Source organism: Lissotriton helveticus, chromosome 1_1, assembly GCF_964261635.1.
Source record: "Lissotriton helveticus chromosome 1_1, aLisHel1.1, whole genome shotgun sequence".
Lineage (NCBI taxonomy): Eukaryota > Metazoa > Chordata > Amphibia > Caudata > Salamandridae > Lissotriton > Lissotriton helveticus.
In genome coordinates, this window is record NC_136057.1 from 2,071,734,468 (window position 1) to 2,071,757,138 (window position 22,671).

Genomic DNA, 22,671 nt, shown 5'->3' on the forward strand with positions numbered 1-22,671 from the left:
CGAGGTGCCCAGATCAACGCTGGATCCAACTCTCGGGAATTCGATCTAGACAGGCGGGAAGAAAAGGATCAAGAGGCATTTTAGCAGGGAGTCCTTCAGCCTCATTAGTATATCGCGCGGGGGGCGTGAAGAGGTAGGGTACGCTGTCTGGGTTAGCGGAGGATAAAGGTTGAAGACCCGATGGGCGCCCTGTCTTTGGTAGAGGGGTTTTACCTGTTGGTATGGAAATATCCCGGGAATCCGGTCGTCTTGCCGTGTAGCCGTCCTTGGCGGTCTGATTTATTTTCCTCGTCTCTGCTGCTTTTAACCGGTTACTGAAAACCGATTCAGCTGGATAACATTAAAGGTAGAGAGCGGACTGGTAGGGAAAATTCCCTTCGGAGAGTTAGGGATCGGGTAAACAGTGAGGACAGACTAAGATAGTTTTCTAGCAAGATCTAAAACAGCCGATCACCGGTCAAAGAAAGGCGGGGAATGCACTCGAGAAGAACTAGTTCTTCTTGAGTCAGAGTTATTAATCAAATGTAAATGCTTTAGACGCTTCCTAGGGGCAGAAGCCTCTTAAAGATAGATAGGCAAGATTTCATTGAGAGGACATCTAGATTTAAGTCGGTTAAAAAAGGGGGATATAAAATAGTCCTAAGAATGATTGTGATTGTATGAATGTTAGTGAGTGTTAGTTCTACCTTTTATACCTGGTGTTTTGGGACCACACTGCTTATTATAAAACTTTATTGATTGTAATTTTGTATTTCTAAATATTTACATCCATTGATGAGAAATTGAGCATATGCATTAAAAAAAATTTTTTTAAGAATCACAAAATAGAAAAGAATGAATGAAATGTATAAATAAAAGAATGTATATACAAAAAATCTTTTTGTTCACTGTTCTTTGAATGGTTATTGCCCTTGGGTACCGAAGGTATAAAACTATCCCAGATCCTGTTTTAGGACATTATAATTAATGGCAGGGGTTCTCTTTTTCTTTTGACATAGCTCTAACCCCCCCCTCCCTGCCTTTTATCGTGTATCCCATGGGGAACCCCCTTCTATGATATTGTGGCGGCAATGAGGGCTGTCTTGGTGCTGTGGTTTTGTCTGAATCCGGACTGGGACGGGTATAAGATGTTGTTGTCTTCCAGGTGGCGGGCCAATTGCATGTTGACGAGTTGAAGATAGATGTTAATTTACCTGCCACTGTCTTCAATGCTATTTTTACTGTTTCTATCGGGCAAGGGCCTGACTTTACTTTGTAAGTATCTAATTCTGTGAGAGGGCTGAAGCTGTCCAATTTGATATTATCTTTTAATTCTCTCTTTTTTACCAGGTGGTTAAGTTGAGTAATTTTCTAGTTGAGGAGTCCAAGAAGGTGATAAAAATGGCATAAACCTTATTAAAAATAATTTGTCTATTTTGTTACATAGCTCTTGACTCACTGGGATAGATGGGGAGCAAGGATGGGCGTTAACTGTTTTGAACAGCTCTTTGGGTGAGTTTTTGGCATCATGTTTTTTTTTGATGTGGTACTTTTGTTTGGTATTCTGTAGCAACAGTTTGTATTGAGCAAGGCTCAATTTGTATTCCTTTTTATCCTCATCCTTGTATTCCTTCCTCCAGCTTCTTTCCAGGTTCTTGAAGACTAGTTTTTGGTCCATAAGCTCCTGTGAGTACCACGGTGAGGAAGGCGGTTGCCTGTGGAGGCCCAAGCATTGTTTGGGAGCTAGCTTGTTCCCTGCCTCTTCTAACCACTTGTGGATTGTATGACTGAAGATGATCCACAAACCTATGAAAATGGGTTCAGGTAACAGTGACAGTGAGTCACCAGTTGCCAAAAGACCAGCAAAAATGAGAGTTCTAAACAAAAAGTATGCTAGACCTGAATGGGCATATTTTGCATCTGTGTCTTATGAAGAAGAAGAGTAAGATACAGGGATCGGCAGTTCATTAAACTGTGCCAATTAATTTTTTTAAATGAAATATAAGAATAAGAGCCACTTTGAAAAAAAAAGACTGACAGTGGTGAAATTAATTTGCCTTTTCATTCATTCATTAGTATCTTTATTTCGGCTCTTACAGCCATAAAAGCACATAAACATATACAAACAATACATATCTCAACAAAATACAGTCAAATCTTGTGGAGGCCTTGGTATCCAAATATTATAGGAATGCAAAAAGCACATTCATTTTGACAAGTAAAAAGTTCTTTAAAATTAAAAGTAGCTAAAAATATAAATTAAGGTAAAAACTTTAAGAAAGTTATTAAACAATCCTGAAATTCTGTTAAAAGATCATTATTTAGAGTTAAATATTGGGATGGATCCCCACACCCTTTTTCCTCTAGATTGGGATATTCTTCACGGGTTATATCCTGCTGAGTATCAGTGGGTATCAGTCAGTCTACCAGATTCAGTGGACTGAGTCTATTACTAAGGGGTACTTTTGTAAAATGAATAAAACTGAACTGAACAAAAACAACTAATAAAATAATAGAGCTTTGAAGTCTATATTTTGATCTTAATATTTGAGTATTACTTTTAATGATAAAGAAATAAATAAGGAGGAAAGTTTTGCTAAGATTTTAAAGAAAATTGTTGATTTTCGTTTTGGTTTCTGATATCAATAGAAGAGTGTATTTCATTTTTTATTTTATTTAGAGTGTTTTATAAGGTGTGAACATTAACCAGGGATAACAGTGCACTGTATATAAGATTGACTGAACAAAAAATAAACATGGACAAGTACATCAAAAGTAAAAGACACAATGGGCTGTTGAAACAGATATCAAAATAGACATCTGCCATTCTATTATTAGGCGCTGGTCTGGATTCTTCGTCATGGGTATTCTGCTGCTATGCTGTACATGATCCTGGTACCTAGGGGTGCAATGTTTGAGGGGGGTTTCTCCTTTAAAGGAAGTGCTTGACCAATCTATATATTCCTTACATTGCAACATATTTTGTGCCCTGGGAAGAGGCTCCCCGAAAGTCTATGAAAGGAATCTATGCATTAGGATCGTTTTCATCTCTTTTTTTAAAAAGTCTGTTGATGGGTTTGAACACACCTTGGGTAATAAGGAGTTCCAGATCCTTGGTACCGATCCTGAGAAGGAGTGAGTGCAGGTTTTTTGTTTCCTGACTCTAGGGAGTTCAAGCGTGAGAGAATTTGCACTTCTTAGGTTGGCTGCCACCTGAGATGCGAATATTTTCTGCCAGGTAACTTAGTTTGTTAAAATGTAATACTTTGTGTGTGAGCCAAGCAATTTTCAGTTGGGTTCTGGCCTCGAGGGGAAGCCAGTGTGGATACCTAAGTGATGGAGTGATGTGCTCAAAGCATCTAGTGCCTGTTTCCAATCTCACTACTGCAAGGTTTTTTTTTTTGAGTGGAGCTATTCTTGCTTTAGACAGACCTGACAGGGTCACTGATTCGTGTTCTTGTCTGGAGACCACTAATGATTATGCTGCTTGTTTGAAGTCTGGAGGTGGCAGAAATGTTTTCAATTTCTTCAGTACTCTGATTTGGAATGACGTACAGCCTGTGGTAGCACTGATGTGAGCTATTATGTTTACATTATTTTCTAGTGTTATTTCAAGGGATTTAGTGGAGTTAATAATGGTAGGTTTGAAGTTGAGGGCATCTAGGTGCTTGAACCAATCTTGGGTGAGTGTTGAGCTGCTTTGAGGGGAGAAAAGATTGAATTCTGTTTTCAGAATGTTCAGCTTGAGGTTGTTTTGAGAAAGTTAGGTCTGATTTTGTTATTTAGTGAAATGATGTAATCTAGGGAGGATTTCTTTAAGTATAATTGTGGATCGTATGCGGACATGTGGTATGCAATGTTTGATTATTTGAGGATTTCGGTTAGTCGTTCCGTATATAGGTTAAAAAGTGTGGGGTAAAAGGTCAACCCTTGAGAGACTCCGTACTTTACTTTGATGAATCAAAGAATGAGTTGCCTATTTTGATACGTCGTGAGCAATTCTGCAGAAAGGATGCAGACCATGAGACCACTTTCCAAGACAACCCCATTCTCTTTTCTAGAACTTTTAGTAGGGTGTTGTGATTGATCGTGTCAAAGGCCGATGAGAGGTCTAGGAGGACGAGAAGGCAAGAGTCGCTGTGGTCTAGTATCTTAAGGGTGTCATCCATTATGTGTTCAATGGCTGATTCAGTGCCGCGCCCTGTTCTAAATCCTGACATGTGTTGAGTAGGTTAAAGTGGTCAATGTGCTGGCTCAGTTGTTTGAACTGGGGTGGCAGAGTGAGCTAAAGAATGATGATGTAATAAACCCAGATCAGTTGACTGGGGGTGAGTGCTTGCAATGTTCAAACCTCCGTCCATCATCCCCTTTGGTTTGGCTCAGTTGTGTGTGCACATATTTTTCCAGCAATTCTGATGGAAAGGTGATATTAGACACCGGACAAAAGTTGCTCAGTATTAAAGAGTCAGTACCAACTTTTTTCAAGAGGGGCGTCACTTGCCCAGACTTCAGGCAATCTGGGATACTTCCTTGTTTTAGAGATGACTTTACTATCTTTGTTAGTATAGGTGAGAAAAGGTGACTGAATTCCTTTAGTGTTGTGGAGGGGTCGTTGAAATGTGGAGTTGGATTCAAAGATACTACGATCTTGTGGACCTCTTCTTCAGTTAGTGTTTTGATCTCACTCCAGGCAGCCTCATTTATGGTCTTGGAAGGGTATTTCTTCATTGGCACCACCACATGGAATGTAGGGTTATCGACGGAATAGCAATCATTGACTACAATGTCTTGTGAACTATGCTTGTCGGTTGTAATTTCCTTTTTAATTTCTACAATGTTTTCATTGAAAAATGAAGAGAGCGCTTCCCATTTTTCCACTATGTTATAACTGAGCTCAGTTGCATTGTCTGCCCCAGTTTGTGATTGACAATTTCAAAAAGTCATCTTGGGCGATTTCTTGCATTGCCTATTTGGGTTCTGAAGTACGATGCTTTGGCATCCCAGATAAGTTTTTGGTAGCAGCTTCATCGTTCACCTAGTTTGATTAGAAGAAATGTTGAGGGTTCTTATCTCCACCTTCACTATGCATGTCTAAGACTTCTCTTTTCCTCATCTATATCTTGATTGTACCAAAGTTAGGAGTGTTTGATTCTTTTTTTCTTGAGTCTCGGAGGGCCTACTGCCTCCATTGTATTTGATATTGTTCGGTTGTAGTGTTTGGTTAATTTGAGCGCATTCTGGGTTGTTGATGGAAGAGTGAGGTTTTTTTGCACAATGCGGTCAGTTTGACCTTGTCCATGTTTTTGGTGTCTCTGGCCCACTCGTTTTATTTGGTTTCTTGCCTTTTGGGAGTTGATGTGCGCATAAATAGGTGGAACAAGATTGAGTAATTATCAGACCAGTTATTGGGTGTGAATGAGTCTACTCTCAATGCACCTTCTATGGATATGATTAGGTTAAGTTTAGAGCATGTGTTGTGTGTTGAGCTGGTGCTAAAGCAAATGCTGGAAACCTATTAGCATATTCTACTTAAAAATGATACTAATAGTCTTAGTTGCTTCATCGTTGTTCCTCCTTTCACTGGTGGAATATATCTCCACACATGTTGAATTAACTACAGTACATATAGATCTTGGTTCTAATACATTGACACATAGGTAATAGTTTAGTGCACGGATTTCATGTTAGTATTTATACTAAAATATTGGATGAGTATGTGGATATTATGACGGTCAAGGATTGTGAGTACTTATCCCCCTTCTTCTGCAGGTGAAAGAGCAACTTGATCCAGCTTCCACTATCCTATGGTCTAATTTTTAATGTTTTTGTTAGTATTTTTAATAAACATGAGTTTCTTTTGCCTTATATGTCGCATTTTAATGTCTTGTTAGAAGGCCTTCTTTTTCATACGATGCTAAAGATGGGTTAAAATATGGTATATTTCAGAATACAGTTTTTTAGATAGCGCAATATTGACCCGAAAGTATCGGGCATCAGAGCTCTTTACATAGCAGCAGTTGCGTTACATGAGGACAAATTCATTTTTTTTGCAATTTTTTTTTTTTTAGGCACGAGGAGATGAAGTGATTTGCCCAGAATCAGAGGATGTTCAGCATTGTTGCCGAGACTCTAACCCAGTTCCCCAGATTTGAGTTCGACCACCCTAGCCATTAGGTCAACTCCTCTACCCTTCTCTCAACAGTTGCACAAATGAATCATACTACTAATAAAACTTGAGAGTATGGGGCCAATTAGGATGGCAGGTGGACTTCTGTCAGGGCCGGACCGGCTACCGGGCATTTTGGCATGCTGCTGAGCTGGGGGCTGATGTCACTGCGGTGGGGACTAATTTCGTTGATGGAGACCTGCGTGTGCTTCAAAATAAACAAAGCTAAACAAATTTCGTTCAGCACACGCAGGTCCCCATCAATGAAACCAGCCCCCAGCTCGGCAGCATGCCAAATCGCCCGGTAGCCAGTCCGGCCCTGACTTCTGTCCATCCGCCACCCTAGCAGTGCTGGGACCAGCCGCCAGCGGTGCGGCGGTCCCGCATTAGCGATTAGGATGCCACCGTGGCAGTGGCATCATCAATTCCCAGCATTGTCTAGCACAAGGTGACAGGCACCGCGAGGTGCCTGCCACCATGTCCATGACAATGCAGGGGCGTACCATAGATACCCCCCATGTGCACCCCCCACCCCCCTAAAACCCTGGGGGCCCGCAATGGGCCCCATAAGAGAATTCCGCATGCCTTTCCGTGGCGGCGGAAAGGCATGTTTACGCACCCATGCTAATATGGATGGCGGTGTCTAGCAGACACCACCAGCATGTTAAACCCTTTGCCACCCAGTCGACTTGTCGACCAGGCGGAAAAGCGGTGGACGGTCTTCCCATCCGCCGCGTTACCCCCCACCATACTAATATGGCGGGGGGAAATGGGTGGCAGGCGGGGAAGGATGTAGGGCGGATCGCCACTGTCATGCGGGCAGTGCCGATGCGCCCTACATCCTAATGGACCCCTATGTGTGCAGTCTAAGTAAAGAAGAATTTGAGTTTGTTAGAGGATATAATGAGAGAAGAATGAAGACTGTGGGGGATTGGATTGATGAGAAGAAGATAAGAGAGCAGACTAAGGGTGATGAAGAATTTATCTTTTCAAATTTGCATCCAAAACGTTTGGAGCATAAGAGAAAGGGCGAGTTATGTGTAGTGCGTCATGAACTTAAAGTAGTACGGTCAATTGAAGATGTTGTTGAAAGTGCAGTGAGAGAAGTTATGTTGGAAATTTTCAAGAAGATTTTATTGTGTGTGTGCTAAGGCTCCTTATTTGAACTTGCCTCTTAATTTGTGGTGTTTGTGCTATCTTGCTTTCCTATTTCCTAGAGTTTATCATGTGAGTAGAAATAATGATGATGATGGTTTGAATGGAGTGAAACATGGTTTTGGTTAGATAGTATTAGATATATTAGGAGCTGTGATTCCCTCTATAGGAGTGACTATGAACGATGAGAAGTTTAGATGGTTGGATAGGCTTGTGGACTGGCTTGCTTCTATTATTGCTGGTGCTGTACCGCAGATTAATTTTGAACTACTTGCAATGCCGGCAATGATTTTGCAGAAAAGCTTAGTGCTAGATATCTTCCTTGCAGAGCAAGGCAATATATGTATGGTTTTGAAAGTCAGGCAACATTTCACCTTCACACACGATAACAGTAGGGTTATTAATGTATATGTGGAGTCCAAGCTTTAGAAGAGCACTGTTCGTGGAAAGAGTAGGTTTCTGGGTTAGAGGAATCGGGAAACGGTTTACCAAAATAGGTGAATGGTCCTGTAGTCTGGAAGGGGGATGTGTAGGCTGTATTTAACCTGTGTAATCTGCTGTTCTGGATAAATCTTTTCTGGCTAAGTCACACAACTAGAACAATTGCTTCAAGGTCATTCTGCTAGCTCACTGTGTACCCAATTCATTTATTATTGTTTGCTGCTGTTCATATAGCTAGTTTGTTTCACCATATTGGACAGCATTAGCATAGAGCGGGCATAATTTAAGGCAAAATAATGCTTATTGAGACTGTGCTCTGATCTGCTGGGAATAAAACACATTTGATAATACCGCAATGAATCTCTAGTTTTAGTAATTTTACATGCAAATATACTTTATATAATCACTTGATTGAAGGTTGAATCAGAGAACCTTTTTGTGCTATTATGATCTATTTGCTGAGAATCTTCATGGCAATCATTCCATACCTCATTTCTTTTGAATTTTTGGAATACAGCCTGTAAATTACTCTGCTGATATAAAAGTCAGTTATTAAGTGGGTCATTTTACTTAGTTGACTGTTTTCTGATAGTTTTAAAGGTGCCTCATCTCAGGGACACATTACCTCATGCAATTGAGGTTTAATATAATCTCTGATTGAATGAATTGGGGGTTCTGTTGAGGTAACGTTTTGGGGTGTCAAAAATTGCAGACTCCCTCCCCTACACTCGTAAATATCAGCTTTTAAAATGTTGCTGAAATGCAAATGTTTGGTCCCAAATACGTCTGGTTAGTTTTAGAAAATACGTACATATTTACCAAAATACAAATCTTTTGTTTTGGATAAATAAGTAAAAGTCGCCCAGACTGAAGGTTGCCATTTTAATAAAAAAAAAAGGTTTTGGGGTCCAAAACAACATGTTTATATGTTTGACCTCACACATCAGCCTATTATTGTCATCAGTCTCACATGTCATCATCATCAAATAAAACTTTATTCAGTTTTTATCAAACCAAAAAAGTCACAAATCAAAAAAGACAATGCAGAAAGTGTTTTAAGAAAAAAGACAGAGTTTTCAGAAGGGAACAACTTGGCATATTTAAAAGACGTGAGAACGCATCAAGGCCCCCCCCAAATCAGAATTCGAAAACAATTAAGTTAGATCTGTTTAACACATGTATCAACCCACACATTGACATATAATACCTTTAAAAATCGTCATCATCTATTACCACGGTGGACAAGATATAGCAGGGATTTCTACCATTACTGCATCATGGATAATTATTTAATGTCAAGATGTCTAACATATAGAAATTGTCAGAGATGGGCACCGTTATGTCAAGGCCATTGATGTGATGGGGACAGCCACAATTATGTGAAGAATGCCCACTACATACATGATTATGTAAGGGACAACATTATGCCACAGGTCACCATTATTATGCAGTTTCTTCTACATTACATAAAAAATGGGCACTGTTTTGCCATGGCCACCTTAGCATAAAAAACAACCACAATAATGGAAAGAATCCAGATGTCAAGGTGTGACACCACCAAGCCAGTTAAACATTATGTAGTGGATAATCATTAGTATGTCAAAGAGTGAGACTGCCTAGGCCAAAATTACACAATGAATAAACCGAAATATTTCAAGAATGCACACAATACGTCAAGGATGGCACAATTGTGTCAGAGCCTTCACTACAGTCCAACATTGCTACAATCATATCAAAAATGTCCACAAGATGTGAAATATAGATCTAATTATCGCGGGGCATATTCTACACGAAGTCATACATTTGTACATGATAAATAAAACGTATAAAATGACAATTTGAGTGTAAAATATTGCAGGGTTACCATTACGTCACAGGAACACCCAGGAATACACACAAATATTACAGGTACATACCTGTTTGCATCCTATCACTTAAACGAACACATGCTTGCATACATTAATTTGTACACATATGCACACATACAAACATGTGCACACAAGCACATATAAGTCTTCAGCATTTTGCCCCCAAATTACTTACCAACACTGTACTACTGCAGGTTGGCCTTCACTTTAACTCTTTACTCAAGCTTAATCGTATTAGTTGTGGAAATAGAAAGAAGAGTGGAGCAGCAAAGATGGGAGAAGCTGCTATGATTTACAACTTGTGCTTTACTACCTCATGTCCCTGACTCGCCGGTTCAGCTCTGAGAATGACAAGCCATTTTAGGTAATGGACAGAGAAATCTGGGGCATTTGTTTGCCTGAGAGAGGAATGGGTACACCCTGCACTTTATGCATGTAAGGCTATTTCCACTTATACGTTGCTTGTGAAAATATGGCGATGGCTCAGCTGACACTCCATCTACTGCACATGTGCATTGAAATCTGGATCTAAGTAGAGGACCTGAGATCATGCCCTCTATTTGCCTTATTGTTGCATGTGAGTGGGCGCTACAAAATTGATGGGGTTCTGCTTGTCAAGCCCTAGTGCGGCAGACACCGCTGCCTATCAAATAATATATACCACAAAGAACATTATAGGAATTATTTGGCCAGATGTACATAGGTAAGTGTTTGTGATTCGCTATCTGGTAAACGTAAACACCCATGCACAAATGTGTGTTTAACACATATAGGGCCATATGTATCATGCCCAAATGTGTTCGCAAACGCCGAAATTCACAGAATTTCGGTGTTTGCAAACACATTTTCGCAAAATGGTATGTATCACCCAAATCTGCATGCAAAATAAGGAATCGCAAAAGTTGCGATTCCTTATTTTGCAATTGCATTTACGGAATCACAAATTTTGCGATTCCTTAAATGCAATGTAAGAAGTCAAAAAATGTTGCTAAATGGCCTTAAGGAATCGCAAATTACCACCAACTTCTAGTTGGTGGTAAGTTGCGAATTCCTTGAAAAATGCAAATTTTTGCATTTTTCAAAGTGCCATGTGACGCACATACATGCCCTTAGGGCATGTATGTGCGCCACATGTGCACCCATACATATTTCAGGGGTGCAACAGGGTGTCCTTTGGACACCTTTGCACCCTTGACATTATTCTCAATTTGCGATTAGCAAATTGCGAATCGCAAATTGAGAATAACTTCTCATTTGTTCCTATGGGTCTCCTGGCCCATAGAAATGAATGGGAAAGTATTCCTTAATTGCGAATTCGCAATTTGCGAATTCGCAATTAAGAAATATCAAGAAATCGCTAAAAAATTGCAATTTTCTTGATACATACCAATTAGCAATTCTGAAATAGCGATTTCTTAAAAATCGCTATTACAGAATCGCTAATTGGTACCTTGATACATATGGCCCTTTGTGATTCTCACTGGGTCGCAAATAGAGCTACATCATTAATATTCATGAGGTGGGTCTTGTTTTGCGACCCATTGGGAATCACAACAATCACAGGGATAGTGGCCTGCTGGGGTCAGTAGACCACAATGTCTGTGTTTACTTTTAAATAAAGACATTTATTTAAATAAAAAATGCTGCCCGTTTTCCTTGAAGGAAAACGGGATGTGGGTCAAAAATAAAAAATAAAAGTTTTCTTAAATTTTTGGGGAGTAGGCAGTGGTCCATGGAACCACTGCCTGCTCTCAAAAAATGTTTTTACTAACAGTCTCAAAGGGGAAGGGTCCCTTAGGGACTACTTCCTATTTGTGAATGGGTTACTGCCTTCTTGAAGTAGGCAGTAAAATGTGAATGTTTTGCAATTGCGTTTTGGTCACAAAATATACACACAGACCGCTGAGATTTGGTATTAGGAATGGATGGCCTAAACACACCCCTTCCTAATACCAAATCGCAAACCCAATTTGCAATTTGGTAGTCGGTCGCCAAATTGCAAAGTGCGCCATTGTACATTAAAAAATGCCTTTTTGTGTTTGAAAACGGTCCAATGTTGCAAATTGAGCCATCTGCAAATGAAAAAAAGGTTTGTACATCTGGCCCATTATGCTTATAAATTCCTCACAATGACCTTTGCATCTGGTGAAGCATTATATGAAATATATACATACAACTGGCCGCAATGTACTGGTTGCAATTTGTGCCCAGACGTTTTGCGACCAGTGTGGTAATTTGCGAAGCAATCTATGCATTAATAGTAGGGGTGGGCGGAATTTGCGTAATTGCGTTATGCAAATCTCCGCAAAATGGTAAAAAATCTCCGCGAACACGCAGAAATTCCACGAACATGCGGAATTGCTTGTTCGCAAAGCTTTTTCACTGTTCGCAATCATTGTTTGCGTGCTCGGGGGGAAATATCTCGTAAGCCCGCATTTTGTGCACCCGAACAAGCAAAAAATTTTGCAAAGTGGCGGAATGCAGAATTTTGGGCAATTTCGCATTCTCCGTGAAACGCGAAATTACCCAAATTCCGCAAATTCCGCGAACGGAACGGAATTTACCACCCTGGCCTAATTAATAGGTCAGTTTGCAAATTACCATTTCACAGTGAGTCACAATTTAACCTACTTCATGAATATTAGTGATGTTAGTTCCCAAATTGTGACACACTTGGAGTCACAGTCATTGCAGCAATGGAGGCCTTCTGGGGTCAGCAGGGCACTATGTCTGGGATTGATTTCAAATAAAATATTTGTTTTCTCTAAATTCAATCACTTTTTCTTAAAGGAAAACAGAATGTATTTAAACAAAAAAAAATGAAAAATATCATTTTCGTTTTTTAACTGTAGGCTGTGGTCCAGAGGACCACAGCCTACTCTAAAACATTTTTTTTCAACATTCACAAGGGGAAGGTGTCCCCTGGGGACCCATTTTGCCTGGGCGTGGCTTACCACATCCTTTGAGTAGTGTTAACATATGAATGCTTTGGGACCAGAATTCAATCACAAAACATTAATACATACACATCTAATTCGGTATTTGGAATGGACGTCCTAAATAAGAACTTCCAAATACTGAATTGGTATTAATTCTCAAACCCAAATTTCTAACTCTAAACTTTTTACAGAATTAAAATTTCTGGCTTGTACATTATAAAATAGATTATTGTGGTAGCAACGGCCCAAAAATGCTTTGTACATCTTGCCCTAAACTCTGTGGCTTTGTGATTTACATGGCAAAAAAACATCTGTGAATAGGAATATGATCATAAACTTACAACCAACTACTGCAGCTGACGCCTGCCTTTAAAAGCCCTTTCCAGGTGTAATGACCTGAGCTCTACGCTATTAGGACTTTCCCCTTTATGAGGACAAAACACACTAATTAAAAAGAGGTGAAAATTTTGGCTTTGCTAATTCTGTTTCAGTTGAACAGGAGAGACTCATTTTGATCTTGTTGCAGTATGTAAGATGACAAATAAATAGCTTTGGTGGCTTTCTGCTCCTCTTGTAGTTCATGCATTACTCTAGTACTGAAACTGTGATCCATAGGATGAGGAAAGGGAAAAACTTCGCTCTGGGAAAACCCATCTATCTCCCTCATTTCCCTGCAAAGTTCCATATATCCTAATAAGAGTCTTCAGAGAACAAGGGTCAGAGGCTTTGGATAAGGGCATTATAATGTTGATGGCAGTGGTCTTATAGCAGCATTTATAACCACATAGGGTTGTCAATGTTCAAACGTTCTAGTACAATGTAATGTTTAACATACCACGTTCTATACAACCACACAAAAAACGAAATCTGAAAAAGGTTTGCTGTATTTTTCCTTCATTAATAATAATTGGAATTGGTTGTCTCCTTGCCACAGGAAGTAGCATCACATTTTGACAACTTTGACAGCTAGGGAAAATATTGTGGGCAGTTTCTTAATTGGAGTCCTCTCTTAGGGCTCATGGTTTATCTTGTGTATATTGATTGTACTTCAAATGGCACAACAACAAGAGTTGGCCTCTCACATAATATTCTAACACTTGTGAATGCCACAGTGATGTGCAGTCATTGAGAGTGCATATTATATATATTCCCAAAACAGAAACAGGTGTTATGTGTGAACTTGAAGAGACTTATTGTATGACTTCTAGCGTTTGCTTTCTACATCAAACCTTGTATAATGTGGATTACATCGCAGAGCTAATTTATGAGAGCCCTGCAGCACATTTGCAGCACGTAAAGTGGTACATGCATGACGCAGGGCTCTCATAAGGATTAATGTAGCAACACTGCACAGCTTTGAGTGGCCTCATAAATTATGGGTAAGGGACACAGAGAAAATGAATGAATTGCCTTACTCTGCGCTCGGGAGGCGTTCTATGGGCATTGTGGTGGGTTTTTCGACGCAACACCCATGGAATTTGACGCTGCCCCAGATTTACAAAGCGATGTGAGACTGGAGAGCATCAGAGTCATAAGCCTCTCGAGGTAAGGTGTAAGGAGGGGACATATGGTAATTTCCCCTTGTTTTTTTTTCTTTCTATGTGTGTTCTATTCTGCAGCACACATAGAAAAAGGGAAATGCCTCATAGGATTTTTTTTGTGCAGGATGGTGCCTTTTCCTGCAGTAAAAAGTCCTGCCTGTAATGGAGGCACCCTTACACAAGGGTGCAAGGATGCCTATGTTGGCTCTAGGCTGCCAAAACTTCGCCGTCGCAGGCAGAAATATGGTGCACTGCCCTAACGCTGAATTGCCATAAATTACGCCCTCATGTGCAGTGCTTTCAGTAAATAACATGGTCTTCTGAAGTCCTTACCTCATGTGTCTTTACGTTGATGTATCCTTTGTGGTGAGTGGGATGCCGTGTTTGTTCAAAGAATGGGAATCCTTTTGTGCTGGACCATCCCAAATGGTTCAGAAGACCAAGAATATTGCCTTCAAACTCTTCACTTTTGAGATGAAAGACCACAAGTAAGACCAAAGCTGAGATCAAAGTCAAAGCAGCACATGGCCGTCGCTATAAAAAAAAAGATAAAAACATAGTTGACTCTACTGCTCATTTTGTCTTATTTAAAGCATTTTACAGATACTTGAGCACATTAAATGCATGTATGCAGATATTAACAGTGATTGATCTGAAGCACATATTCCATTTCAGCAGTTAATCCTATTAAAGGTGCAATCTTTCGTTTCCCCTACATAAGTTTATAAGATGCCCACCATGCGAGTTTGTCTAGCGATTTGTGGCTGATATTATCAGCATAGTATTCCAAATGTTAAACAACTAGGAAAAGCTTCACCTTTCCCTGGTCTCTCTCTCAAATGTGAGTAAAACCAGGAGATGTTTCTTTAGTGACCATGTAGTCCTATTTGGCAACCATGAGTCAAACCACCTTATTAAGTGAGCTGGTGCTTAATTAGACACGTAATAAAAGGACTTCAACCACTCCTTAATAAGCTTTTGCAAGTCACTTAGCAGCATGACAGTTCTTAGTGACGAGCAATATCTTTTAAATGTACAGTAAAGGGTATCTTGTTCTTTACAATACATGGGGGTCTATTCCAATGTCGGATGGACCTGAGTCCGTCCGACATCGGTCAGGAGCCGTAACCGACCGACCTGCTGTGGTCGGTTACGACCCTGCAAGTACGATGCGACCAAACCCTGTTTGGTCTCACTCGTATACTTCACAATGGGAGCATGCATTCCGAGCGGAATTCATGCCTCCATTGTGAAATGCAGGGTTTCAGTTCATCCCTGCACCCTGTGGCCAGCACCCTAAGGTGCCTGTCACCGGGTGCAAGGATCAACAGCCTCACACCCATGAGGGCCCATGAGGGCCCTGCTGTGTGCCCTCCAAACTTTGCATACGCTTTACAGGTAACCTCTAGTAAGGACTCTTACAATAACCATCGCATGAGTTTATCACTGCTCTGCCCAAAACAATGTGTATGTCAAACCAGATGCACTTGTGCCACATTTAACACAAATCATATGGTATCAAAAGTCTTCACAAAAATTCTTAATGAGCAATAATATTGAATAACAAAATATCATTGTCCTGCAACAAGATATTAAAGAAGCATCTGTTTAGTGCAGGTTTCACAATTATGAAGGGCAACCCGGTGAACAGTCCTTTTAGCTTAGCTAAAATCGTTTTATATTTTCTATCATATGCATTATTTGTATAGTGTCACTGTGTTTCAATGAGGAACATTTACAACGTAAATTCTAGGGACCATCAGCTAATCTTGAAAATGGCTGGTGATGGCTTTTTGCGAGAAAAAGTTGGGTTTCCAAACAAGTATTTCTTCAGCAAATGTATACTTCATCTTAATGAAGAGATGTAACCTGTGCAAACCATTCAACAGTGAAAGGTTTATTTGGAAAAAATTCTTGGCACTTCCAGAGACACATTCACATGATGAAAGTGTAATTTGTTGGCAACCTAACATCTGTTTGTAATGATTATTCCATTGATTTCAGTTTCTGACAACAGTCAACAAAAAACTGTCAACTACCCTGGTAACACAACATCAGTGCACAGTTTAGTCTTTTTATATACTGTCACACTTCATGCATTTGGATATAAAAGCAGACTAACTTTAAGGGTAGTATTTGATTTGCTAGAGCTTATTTGGTAGCAGACCGGAAATATTCTTCCCTAGGACTATAGGAAATATCTAGCGGCCTTGGACTAATATGTGCAAAATCCTAATTTGCAAGGACTCAAAAGATATGTGTAGTGATGTTAGAACAATTGATCTAAAATGAAAAACTGATTTTAAGATGTTAAAATCTGGGTTTTATGAGTTCCGCCCAAATGAGAACTAAGGTAAAAATCTTAGGGAGTCATTTAAGATTGGTTATATGTTGCATAGTTGTGGAGTATGCTGTCAAGTGAAGAAAGTCAAAAACAATATTTTCTCCCAAAGTTACCCTCTGTGCAATTAGCAGGTCTGACATATGCAGATAATACTGTTATTTTAGCCTATCTTGGCCCATTTTAGCTGAAACTACATAATTCCTCTGCATGCCTCTCTAAATACTGCAGCAGAAACACTGACTAAGGGTCTGAGAGTATCTTTTACTACCCAATCTTAAAGCTGGGAAGGGTGTTTCTCCTATTTGCATTAGATGCAATTCCTGTTCCTGGTTTTATTTGTCTGATCCAGGGCAAACAGGTGTATACTAAATTATTCTAAAATGAAAAAAAATAATTTTGCTTAAAAAAAGTTAATTGCAAACGTACTATTCAGATACATTTGAGTACATACGACTTAAATATGTGTTGCAGATGAGGATTCACATGATCGTGATACCTGTGGTCCCTCATTGTAAGAAGGTTACTGTCAGGTCACAGCATCTGTAAAGTTTTATTAAGCTTTGATCATTGCTTTGGTGGCTTTAGTTTTGCCTCGCTGCTTGCTGCTTTTAACGCTAGACCAATTTAATTTTGGACATTAAGAGTAGCAGCATTTCCTGGGATACCCCGATACATGGTAAAGCTGGACTGTCCAAACCTGCACATTTTGGTAAGTGTTAGTCCTTTTTGGAGTTGAGTTGGGATTAGTCACATTATATTTTAAGATTGTAATATTTTTTCTGATAATGTGGTGGTCTATTAGGTTGGTTGATGCAAATTCCTTATTATATGGTTTAGCACAAGATATTATGACCAGTTTTTCAATGGGTATTTCCTAATATCTAAAACCAATGGCTAAATTGCTAACTTTGGCATTGAAAGAAATAGTTTGTATTGTAATTTGACCAAAAGTGAAATGAAGACATTTTTTAAACGAGCTGGCAAACTTTGTTTTGAAGAGGCTCTAAGAGTCTGATCTGCGGTACTAAGCTCACAAACCATTATATGGTAATTGCATATCAACTAATTTGCAAAAACTGCTCCATTTTTTGATGAGACAAAGTTACTAAACAGTTGCATTGCACAATATACATACATGGCCTCTTATCTCATTAACATTGTTACAGCACAAGGCATTATACAACCCCTGAGTAGCAAAGTAGGATCTACTTATATGGTTACCCCCACGTTTTGCCTTGTGGTAAGCTGTATTATGAATAGGGTTCCCGGTTTTACGGTATTTATTTTTTTAACATTTCCATCTGTATTTATCCATATTTATCTTTTGTCCATTTTATCTGTATTTATCCATATTTATTTTGTGAGTTGCGTATAAATGAAGGTGTAAAACTGTACATTTCCATATTTATTTGATGCGCACGTATACTTTAATGGCTGTCGTGTTTTAGCTGTTTAAGTTGCCAAATGTTATATAACAATATAGCCACTGGTAAATACTAGCATTATACCAAAAATGTATATTGACACATCTGTTGTTTAAAGTAATTTCATCCTGGTTTTTAATTTCCCATGCTGTCCATCTGCTCAACTGTTGGGCTATAATTCATGAAAGACTGCACGGAGAGTCACATAAAAGCAGCACCATTTTCTGTATTTATCAGAAAACACATTGGGGCCCATTAGGATGGCAGGCGGATTGCCCCCGCCAGGCTGGCGGTAGCTACCGCCAGCCTGGCGGGGGCAATCCACCCGCCATCTGCACCTATATTCCCCCCCGCCATATTAGGATGGCGGGGGGGACCGCGGCAGACGGAAAGACCGTCCGCCGCTTTTCCGCCCCGGTCGCAAGGTTCAATATGGTAGCGGTGTCTAATACACACCGCCAGCCATATTATGGTGGGCTGCTTTAGATGCGTTTCCGCGGCGGCAATGCCGCCATGGAAAGGCATGCGGTCTTCACTCTGGGGGCCCCCTGCGGGCCCCCAGAGAGAAGGAGAGGTGGGGGCTGCACACGGGGGGTACCTGTGGTACCGCTCTGCATTTGCATAGACAAAGCGGAAGGCACCACGCGGTGCCTGCCGCTTTGTCTATGCAAATGCATTAATGCATTGTTAGCATTGTGGCAGGCGTTGCTGAGAGCACCGCCCGCCACAATGCTAACAATGCAGGATGTGCCCGCCACTGTGGCGGGCACATCCTAATACCCCACACTGGACCCCTGCCCTTATGGCGGGCGGTCCCAATCCCTGTGAGGATGGCCGGCGGGCAAAGTCCGCCCGCCATCCTAATGACCCCCATTGTTTTCTGTCTGTATTTATCTGTAAAAATCCGTAAAAACGGAAAACAGGGAGCCTTAATTATGACTAGTCTGACTGGGATCCTGCTAATCAGGACCCCAGTCTATCTGCTTTCTCCCTAAATTGTTGTGTTGCGTACTTAGGAACATGCCATATTGGATACTGGGGCCCCCTTATAAGTCCCTTGTATATGGTACCCAAGTACCCAAGGCATAGGATTCCCAGAGATATCACATGGGCTGAAGCATTCATTATGTCACCTATGAGACACCCTGCAAAATGGAAGTAAAGGCCTGCCATTGAGGCCCGTGTAAGTTGGTGCATGCACCACTTACTAAAGATATAAGTTTACTATAAGTTCCGTGCACTTAAAACCTATAAATCACCCCTACAGCAGGCCTTTGCAATCCTGAAGGCAGGGTGCTTGGTTCTAAGTGAGAGGGTGCCCCAGCATGAGCAGTATACCCCTGCAGCCTATGTAGTCCATTCTCCCGGGTTGTCAGTGAAGCAGCCATCAACCATAGAGAGGGGCACCGCGTAATTACGCGATGATCAAACATGTTGGAATCAAACCCCCCCACCGTAAACTGTGCAAGAAAGCAGTGGGGCGCTGCTCCATACAGAAGCTCAAAGGGCTAAATCCAACTTCCCATGTGGTACCTCTATTTAAGCAAAGAGAAGGCATTACAAGAGGACACCCTACATACTCCCCAGGTCCTTGATCATGGCAGGTCCTTGATCATGCCTTTGAGGACCTTGTTGAATCTCTCAACAAGCCCTTTGGTTTGTGGATGGTAGGGGGGGAATTGACTGCACATAAACAGACATGAAGTTGGTGCCCCTGTCGGACACTACTTCCTTGAGGAAACCCCCGCTGGTAAAAATCCCCATTGGGGGCTTAGCCACTGCAGGTGCAGTCCTCTGAGATATGGCCTTTGAGTATCTTCTGGTATGGTTCAGTAGTACCAGGATGAACCTGTTGCCAGAAGCTGTCTGGGTTTCCACTGGCCCTACACTGTCAATGCTCACTGTTTAAAAGGGAGTGCCAGCGACAGAAAAGGGATTAAGGGGTCTTTCTGCCTCTTCCCTGTCCATCCACTGACCTGGCAGGTCAAACAAGTCCTACAGAAAGTATTTTATAAAATCTTAATTTGGGGTCAATATAAATTGGGGACAAGCATGGCAAAGTTCTTGTCCTGCCCCAGATCTCCTACCAGGGGTATCTCAAGAGCCAGCTCCAGTAGGAAAGCCTTGTAGAATTTGTGAATGATCAGTTCCCTTGTGGCCCCATGGACAGGTGCCTTAGGCTCACTATATAGGATGTTCCTTCCCAGTAAATGCGCTGATTCTCAGAGGTATTATCTTGTGGTAAATAATTAATATTACCTTATCTTAGAATTTCTATATTAGTAAATACTTTAAATTAAGTAAAGAGAGGAGTCCGTGGTATTCCAGTAAAGAAGGGTTTATTCAATAACTCGAGTTAAGGAAGAGCTCCTTCACCAAGCGGGTTCAGAAGTGGTCTGATGCTTTATTCACACAGCAGAATTTTATACAGATTCAGTCAGTAGGCAAAAACAGGGAAGTGACAAGCAGTAATTTCCAACAAGATGTGTCAAGGTATGGGCGTGTCTTGTGTCTCGTGAGAGTGCATGCCATATGTCGAAATGTGCTCATTTCAGTTGAAGGCCCTTCCTCATCCGGGGAAGGGGGTTATCTCTCGGCTTAGAGTCAAGAACAGGAACTATCTTTTAAAACAGGAACTATCTGCTGCTGGTTCCCAGAATTGGCAGAACCACAGAAATGTGTGGTCAATGAACTAAGATGCCAGGTGCAGGGTGTCTTACAGTCAAGAACAGGAACTATTTCTTAAAATAGGAACTATCTGCTGCTGGTTCCCAGAAATGGCAGAACCACAAAAATGTGTGGTCAATGAACGGGGGTGCCAGAGGCAGGGTGTCTTGCTTGTGGGTCTGAAGACAAAATGGATGTCACACATAAAATGGGTGCTTGTCTGAATAAAAAAATGGCTACCAGGCAGAAACAGGGAAATGATGGGGAACAATTGTCAATTTTATTTCCTCAATCTATTGCCTCAGGCTCTCCAGGGTAGGACACTCTTTCTGTGCTTTGCCAAACTCCTGCTTGTTGGTCCCTCTCTACTTGCCATCCAGCAAGTTCAGGCAGGTCACCAAGGGAGGAAATGTCCTCTTCAGCTGGTTCCGGTTGGCCTCCACTGGTACCCTATCTGCCTCAGCTGCGAAACATTCAGGGGCTGGCTTCCCATGCCCCTTGCCCTTCCCTCTTTTGGCAACCGCCTGTGCAATTCTTCCAGTACCTTGATCCTAGTTGCAACATCGAGATGCGGGGTGCTGCCGAGCAATGCGTCGGTGTCAATAACGCAGTTGAGGTAATGCTTCGATTTTCTTCATGCAACAATGGTGATGCACCATTCTAAAGACGAAGCGCCAGTACCAAGATGGGTTGGTTCCGAGTGCAATGCAACCGGTTGCTCCAGAAAGTCAAGGGGTTTCACCAATCACCTCTGCTGCAGCGGTGGCAATGCGGTGTTTCGGATGCGTTAGTTCCAATGGCACTGCCCTGGTTCCAAGTACAATGCGCTGGTTCAGTTCCAGCAACTGCAGTGATGCATCAATTCTGCCACCCACAGCAGATGGTGCATCAGTTCCACTGGAACAATAGGTGCAGAGACAGAATATCGTATCTAAAATATCGATTTCCATAAATATCGAGTGGAAAATATTGTGGGTCAGAAATATCGACAGACAAATTCTTGTGGTCAAGAATATCGAATTTAGGTAAGTAATATCGATGTTAAAAATATAAAACTGTAAAATATAGTTTGCAAATTTATAGTTGTTAAAAATATCGATTTTTTATTAATGTTATGTATTTTAGTATATATTTTATATGTATGTGTTGTATGTTTTTGTATACGATTTGTTTGTATTTTTAATATATGTGTTACATTTTTAGTAGTTATTAAATATTTTTTATTGGATTTTTGTGCTTTTAGTTCAGTAGTGGGTTGTGAGTTTATAGGGGAATAGGGTGCTAAGTAATTTAATTATATAAAATGTATTGATTATTTTTAGTACTTATAAATATTTTTCATTTGAATTTTGTGTTTTTAGTTCAGAAGCGGGTTGTGGGTTTATAGGTGAATAGGGTGGCAAGTAATTTAAATGTATTGAATATTTTTTATGTATTATTATTTGTTTAATTGAGATGCTATAGTGTTAAATGGGTAACATCATTTATTATTAATTAAGAAATAATTGGCAGTTAATTAATTTTAATTAGTTAATTGGTAATTAATTATGGTAATCATATAATAAACTTTAGGTGTGTGTTGTGGTGTTTATAGGTGTAAAGAGTGGGAAGTAATGTATTTTTAATTAATGAATTATTAATCAGTTCGTCATTTTAATTAATTATTAGTAATTAAATATGGTAATTGTGTAATTAATTTTAGGTGTGTGTTGTGGTGCTTATAGGAGTAAAGGTGGTGAGTATTTTGTTTAATTATTTTATTGTTGTTAATTATTGATAGTTATTTTGAGTAATTTTTAACATTTTGTGTGTTGTTTTTATATTTAAAGGGGTAAAAGGTAGGTATTAAATACATTTTTAAATATTCAATAATTAAATTAGTTGTTTATAGCAATTTTTTTTCTTTTAAAAATAATACTTAATTGTTTTTTATAATGTTATAGTTTAACTTAGGTATGTTTTGGATAGTATAGTGTTAATGCATGTGTACTCAATGAATGTTTATTTTTTATTAATCAGATGCGTTTGATTAATTATTAATTATGGAAATCATGGAACTACATTTAATTAAAAATGTTGAAGTGTTTTGTTATTGGTGTGGTGTTATAGGGTAGGAAATAAAATAAACATATTTATGTTTTAATTAA

General features: G+C 40.1%; 1 protein-coding gene across 1 annotated transcript in view; it reads right to left on the minus strand.

The window, feature by feature from the left end:
• ST6GALNAC3 (ST6 N-acetylgalactosaminide alpha-2,6-sialyltransferase 3) overlaps positions 1-22,671 on the minus strand; it is a 1,741,316-nt gene that overhangs the window by 1,166,364 nt on the left and 552,281 nt on the right. Inside the window, exon 2 of the mRNA XM_078645280.1 lies at positions 14,423-14,623. Coding sequence (XP_078501406.1) covers positions 14,423-14,623 — 201 coding nt within the window. The remainder of the gene's footprint in view (positions 1-14,422; positions 14,624-22,671) is intronic.